The sequence below is a fragment of the Merops nubicus genome, unplaced genomic scaffold (genome assembly GCF_000691845.1).
Source record: "Merops nubicus isolate BGI_N331 unplaced genomic scaffold, ASM69184v1 scaffold43458, whole genome shotgun sequence".
NCBI lineage: Eukaryota > Metazoa > Chordata > Aves > Coraciiformes > Meropidae > Merops > Merops nubicus.
The window spans coordinates 11,683-18,071 of NW_008625875.1; the positions used below are offsets into that span (position 1 = coordinate 11,683).

At 54.0% G+C, this 6,389-nt stretch overlaps 1 protein-coding gene across 1 annotated transcript in view; it reads right to left on the minus strand.

Annotated features, from left to right (window-relative positions):
* Positions 1–4,502, minus strand: part of LOC103778235 (serine/threonine-protein kinase 10-like) — a gene marked incomplete at both ends in the record, with an annotated part of 14,033 nt that extends 9,531 nt beyond the window's left edge. Inside the window, 4 exon segments of the mRNA XM_008945812.1 lie at positions 1–129; positions 859–931; positions 2,271–2,420; positions 4,454–4,502. The exon segment at positions 1–129 is cut by the window's left edge and continues 13 nt beyond it. Of these exon segments, the coding sequence (XP_008944060.1) occupies positions 1–129; positions 859–931; positions 2,271–2,420; positions 4,454–4,502 (401 nt within the window).
* Positions 4,503–6,389: the final 1,887 nt, after the last annotated feature.

Below are 6,389 nucleotides of genomic sequence, written 5' to 3' on the forward strand. Positions count from 1 at the left end.
TTGAGCTCATGATGGGGGGGCTCGATCTGGGCCATTTCGATCAGCGTGATCCCCAGGGACCAGATGTCTGCCTTGTAGTCATACGGAGTGTCCTTCATGGTCTCACACATCACCACCTCCGGGGCCATCCTGCATCGGGCAGAGCAAGAAGCAGCGATGGAGAGGGATGACACCACTGCCACAAAACACGAGCCTTGCAGCCACAGTTAAATGCTTCAAATAATCCACAGCACTGCATAAAAAACAGCCTTTCCTCCTCACCCTGGGTTTCAGAAAATGCAGCATCTTTTCTAAGGGGTCCAACCCCCTCCCTCTTCTGCAGTCCAGCCAAGACAGCCCCGGCAGCCCATGGAAACCCCCAGGCCATTGACATCTGGTGTGGATGTTGCTTCAGACAATAAATTAATCCTTGCCGACTCCATCCCTTCAGCATGTCGGGTGATTTAGAGATTGTGTTTCTGGAGCGAGGAGTTGTTCCCACGTGCTTGGAGCGGCTTCAAAGCCCGCTCTACCCCCTGGGGTGGGGGAAGTGGGGAGCACACACGCGAGCACACGTGTGTTCCTCGCTCCTCCAAGCCTGGAGCACAGTGGCCCCTTGGCCAGCTCAGGGCACCGTGACACCGGGCAACGCTCCCGCACCACCGAGGTTACCCGCGGCTCCCTTCAGGCAAGGGAAACCCTCACACGTGCGGCCACAGGCTGAGAATCCTTGCTAAAATCCTCCCACCCACGCTCGGTAAGGCACTACACTCCAACGCATCCCAAAGGCCAGCAGCTCCCTGTTTCTGAGGAAGTCTGATTCTCAGAAGAGCGATGCTCCTCATGAACATGAGACTTCTTAGCAAGCAGGTCACTCACCAGTAAGGGGTCCCAATGAAGGAGTCTCGCTTCTGCAAGGTTTTCATGTTTTTGGCAGACACTCCAAAGTCAGCTGTAAAAAGCAGTAAAATTAGATGCCATAGGAAAACTGAAAGGCCCTTCTCTGAATTAGCACACTTAGTTGAATTGCAGATTCAAAAGCAAACACACATTTAAGGCATGAACACGATTCAACGTGCTGTTTCCTCTAAAGTGAGCATCAGAAACTAAATTTGTTTTTAGGTACATAACCACCAGTGACCTTCCCCTCCCATGTACTGTAAGACAGGGGCAAAACAAGACACCTCTACAGTAACCCAAACTCCACACATTTAGAGGGAAGTTGAGATCTTTTCCACAAACAAAAGCAGCTCCATGGCAGATTAATTGCAGGCCTGCTTTTTCATAGCAAAGAGTCTCATTTTACACCAGAAAAACCAAAGTGCAGTTGCATTGTTTTTCTTCCCTTCATCCCCATGCACAGCAGCCACTATGTGATGCCCTTCCCTGATTTTGTCCACTCTGTAGAGAGCTGCTGAAGTCAACTCAACCCAAATCAAATTGGTATGACCTGCAGAGGGTATAAGCCCACACCAGGTCAGTTTGCTCTCTGAGGTGCCCTGATGATCTCTGGAGGAGATGTTATCCATCTGCACCTTGGGCTCAGGATATCCCTGACTATGGGTCACCCTTGGCCCAAGCTAGCAGAGTGTTTTTACACACAACCCATGGTCACAGGAAGGTTTCCATCTTCCCAGGCTGGCTGGTCTCCTTTAGCACCCACAGACACAGCCCAGGAACATCAGACAGCTGCCAGCACGCCTTGTCAGAGTCCAGAAGGAGATCTGCACCTTCCTGACCAGTCCCTATAGACAAAGCTACCTTCTCATCTCCTAGCAGGTAGCTGGATGCCAGTTCCACTCCAGTCCATGGTGAGCTGGCCAAGAACCCTTTGGCAAAACTTGTCCTGTCACCACCAGACCTGCTCTGGAGATAAGACGAATTCTTCCAGCTCCAAGCCCTGCCAACTGGCACCCCGCACAGGATGCTCAGCAGGCCAAAAAGCATAAAAATTGAGTTCAAAGAGAGATTAAACAAATCCACAAAAGGGAAGCAAAGGCCTGAGCACAGCTGTGGTACAGGGAGTCTGGGTGCCCGGCTGGGTCCTAAGTACAAGCACACAGCTCAGTGGTAGAGCTGGGCTCCCATGAAGCAATACGAAGCTTTTGCCCACCTTCCCCTGGCTGAGCTCATCAGCCAGCAGACAAGCAGCTGCTGTCCCACAGGCAGGGCAGAAGGCAGAGAGCACCCCTCGGCACGTGGCTGTCACCAGTGCAGCCCGGAACGGTCCCAAGCAGCAGCACCACCCACGGCCGCTCCCCCAGCGAGCGCCTGCTGTGCTGCTGGCTCACCGAGCTTGATGTCCCCATCCTGGGTGAGGAGCACGTTGCCTGCCTTCAGGTCACGGTGGATGATCTTTTTGCTGTGGAGGTAATGGAGGGCTTCCAGCATCTGGCGGCAGATCACTTGGATCTGAGGTTCGGTCAGGCCCCGGTCCAGCTCTGTGGGAGGGAGAGAGCACTGAACAGGGCAGGGATTTGAGCGATGCTCCACCTGAGCAGCAAAAAGGCACCAGCACACCATTTAAAAACCACCGTCCATGTGTCGAAGCAGCAGGAGACCAACGCAAATCAGCCTGTTAAGGTAATACATTCCCTTAGCCACGCGACGCCCGCCTGGAGCCGCTGGCTCAGAGCTCCCTCCCGGGATGCACGGCCGAGGCCTCTGGCATGGGCACCACAGACTGAGGGGATGAGGAGCCAGCACGCCTGCCACAAGGCTCTGAACTGCACATTCCCTGCCCAGTTAGGAATGGGTCCCCACAGATGTGCCGGGCCTCTCCCAGCATGGGGATGGTGCTGCATAGAGTAGGGAGCTGAACTTGGCTGCAGGCAGCAGCAGGTCAGACTAAGGCAGGATTACTCAGCAGCCCTGTATGCAGCCATGCTCAAACCCTCCAGGGAGCTACCCCTTCCTCTGAGATGCAGCATAACCCCCCCGTACGTTATGAAGGGCTTCCCAAAAGCACCTCCCAAAGCAACAAGCAATAAAACACTCACCAGCACTATCCCTATCCACTGCTCTGAGCTGGTTTTCCAGCTAGCATCAGATACCAGCACACCAGTTCATGCCCTGCTGTCTGTCCCTGTTTGTGAAGCTCATGGAGAAACAAGCTGGCATGACCTTCCTGCTATGCTGTGCCTGGCCACTTTCACCATCTGAGAGCACTTTCCAAGGCGACAGCTCTGCAAACCATCAAACTTCCAGATGGTTAACATCGTCCAGGCTTCCCTCCCTCCCTCTGCGAACCCTTTGCAGTGCAGACCCCTCCTCCAGCACAGCTGAGCATGCAGCAGAGCAGACCAAACCTACGGTGACTCTGAGTTTACTCGTGCTAGGAGCACTGCTGAGCTTCAACTGGCAGCTCCTCCTGCTCCTCATTACAGGGTTGACAGCACTACAGCCAGGCCACTTGCTCATGGTTTTCTACACTTCCCCTTCCCAGGTCCTCCAGAGACCGACTGCCATGAACATGACCCCACGAATGCTTGGGGGGATTTTCCCATCCCAAGAGACAGGGCACTCCTGTCGAGGTTTTCCAGGGGGAAGGCATAATTTGCTCCAGCACTTTAGAAAAGTTAGTTTTTCACGTGGTAATTTGGACCTGCATTAAAGAAGTTCCCTAAAGGAGGCACAAGTTTCAGGGGCTGAATCAAAGATGACAAATTTGGGTCCATACTTCTCCTGGAAACAAAAAGAAAGTGAGGTCTTTGGAAACAGCAGAGCTGTAAGGGAGCAATCCCCAGGGAGATGCAGCTCTGTCCAAGAGGCTCCAGGCAAGAGGATGTCAGAGTGTCATTTTGCTGTGCTGGGGGGGAGGGGGATGTCCCCCTGCCCCGGGACCCAGGCAGCCCTGGCACAGAGGGGCCGTGGTACCAGCCAGGGCTGTTTTGCAACACCCACACACTCCCAGTCCCAGCGGCTCTATGTGGAAGGGAGGAGTTAAAAATGGGAAGATTACTGAAATTGCTGCAAAATGAGGTTTATTCGGATACTCCACTGCTTCACCAGATGACTGATACCATACAGAGAAGTCAGCAAGAGGATCCTGGAAGATTCATCATGACAGGCGCCTAGATTAGACATCTCAGCCATGCCGCCCTTTCGGGGAAGCTGTGGGAACAGGATCCGGAGCACCCGGTGCCTCCAGCAGATAAATATTTAAAGCCATCTTTCCCCTCCAGCCAGACTCTCCCTTCTCCCCATGCCTTGTGATCTGCTGATCCCAGCAGAATTCAAAATCACAAAAGGACATCAAAGTAGCTGGATAAAAGCCCCAGGGCTGCCACACCTTCTGCTCCAGGTATGAAAATAGGAAAACTCATGGGAGAGAAAGGGTAGCTGGAGAAGCTGGGGCACCCACATCTGCCACCTGTCCCAAGGCTGTCCCTGAAAGCATGCCAGCAGGCTGGAAATGCCTCGTGGGCATCGCCCTGAGCACAGAGGGGAGCCCGGAGCCGCGTGCTGCACTCACCCAGCATGGTGGCATCCACTGCCCCGCCTGGGCAGAACTCAATCATGATCTGGGGAAACAGAGAGGAATTCGGTCAGTTCCATGGCTCACTGAGCAAAGCCCACCAAGGGTAGGGAAGAGGACACAAAAGCATTGGGGTTTAGCTGCCCTGCACAGCAGAGCCGCCCCTTCGCCCACACAGGGATGCGGAGGCTCCCCCAGGACACATCCCCAGGGAAGGACCCCTGAGCCCTGGGGCCAGATCCCGCACACTGACAGAGCAGCCACCTCAGAGAGACTGTCCCCCCGGCTGCGACACCCCTGGAGACCGGGGTGCCCCCCGCCAGCCAGCTTCAGCTCCCGCTCCTCTGTTTACAGCCCTCCCACCGCGGTGTGGAGCGAGGGCTGCTCCAGAGCGGCCTGGCCAACACACGGGATAGCTGTCATAGCTGGGGGCTGACGTGGCCGGGAGAAATCAGGCAGGGTTTTCTTTGACAAATGAAGGACAGGGAGAGCTGTCAGGCCCTCAGTTTTTTTGGTTTGGTTTTTTTTTTTTTTTTTTTTTTTACTTTCCCCCTCCCCCCCAGTTGCTCAGTAGTTCATTGCTCTCTTGATTTTGAGCAATTTGATGAGAAACTATGTCGATAAAGAGGTTGAGGGCATTCACCAGATTGATGCTGTTGCTCTCCCAGGGATGTGCATAGAGTCCTGCCTGTTCCCCACCCCTGCCTGGCCCCCACCACCCCCACCTAGGGTGGAAAGCACCCACTGAGTGGGCCCTGGCCCTTCCCCAGCACCTCAGGGATTCAGGTCCTCTTCTTCCTCACCTCTGCACAAACTCAGCCACAGCTGTTGCTGAGGTGGATCTTGGTGCCAGCCCCAGCTCCACACTCCCCTTGGGGCAGACAAGGCTGCTCAGATCAACAGATTAAAATTTCAAGCACCCAGAGGTTACAAGGGACAAGAGATGCTTCACCTCCCCACAAGCTCTTCTCTTAGTCGAGTCAACACAGGGCAACATACCGGAGAGGTGAAATGCCAAAGTTTACTCTGAGGACAACTGAACAAACTGAAGACAGTGTTTACCAGCACAGCTCTCTGAGCCCTTCAAGTGGAGGTCATGTTATTCAACACAGCTCTAAGCACAGGACCTGGAGCTGAGACCAGAAGGTCCAATGACCCTCTTTCCCATGGTCTAATCCTGCAGCTCCAGGCAAGCCACATCCCAGCCTTTTGTCCTGCAGTTCCTTTACATGGACAAGTGAAACGCTATAACTGACCTGGATCGGGGTGGAAGACACAACTGCTTTGTTTTGGAGGAGAAAGGGGAATGTGATCAGGTGCTGGGACGCAGCAAACCTTGAACTGCTTTGTGAGAACTGGCCCAGGTCCAAGAGTCAGAGTGGAGACGATGCTAAGAAAAGAAACCCAGGCAGGTTGGGCAGCATGACATGGGCACTGCCAGAGGAAGCAGAGAAGAATAACCAGAGGCCAGGGCTGGGGAAGCGTCTGAAGCAGGCAGATGGAGAGAAGCAACAAGGAAGACGTGCAAACCATTTGCAAGCCAGGAGGACAAATCTGTGCTGCCCGAGAGGTGAGCAAGAGCCTGGCAGGGAGGAAGCCAGCAGACCCCTTGCTCAAATGGGCCATGTCAACATGCTTTTTTCTTGCTCAAATTTATACCTTGAACCAGAGCATCAGCAGCTTCACCATCAAATGGAAAGGTAAGAATTGCCTCCTGCCAGGCACAGAGATCCCCACTGGACCCCTGTGTCCAAGTATCACAGCTCTGCACTGCTCTGGCTGGTGGAAAACCTGCCCTTGTAAATGATCCTATCTCATCACTGAAGCACAGCCCAAGGTTTTCTCTCACATGAGCAATCTTTTCCTCCTCCCACAGATCCAGGTGCCTCAGGAAGTCACCCGCCCAAAAACGGTGGTCTCTAGATCCAAGCAA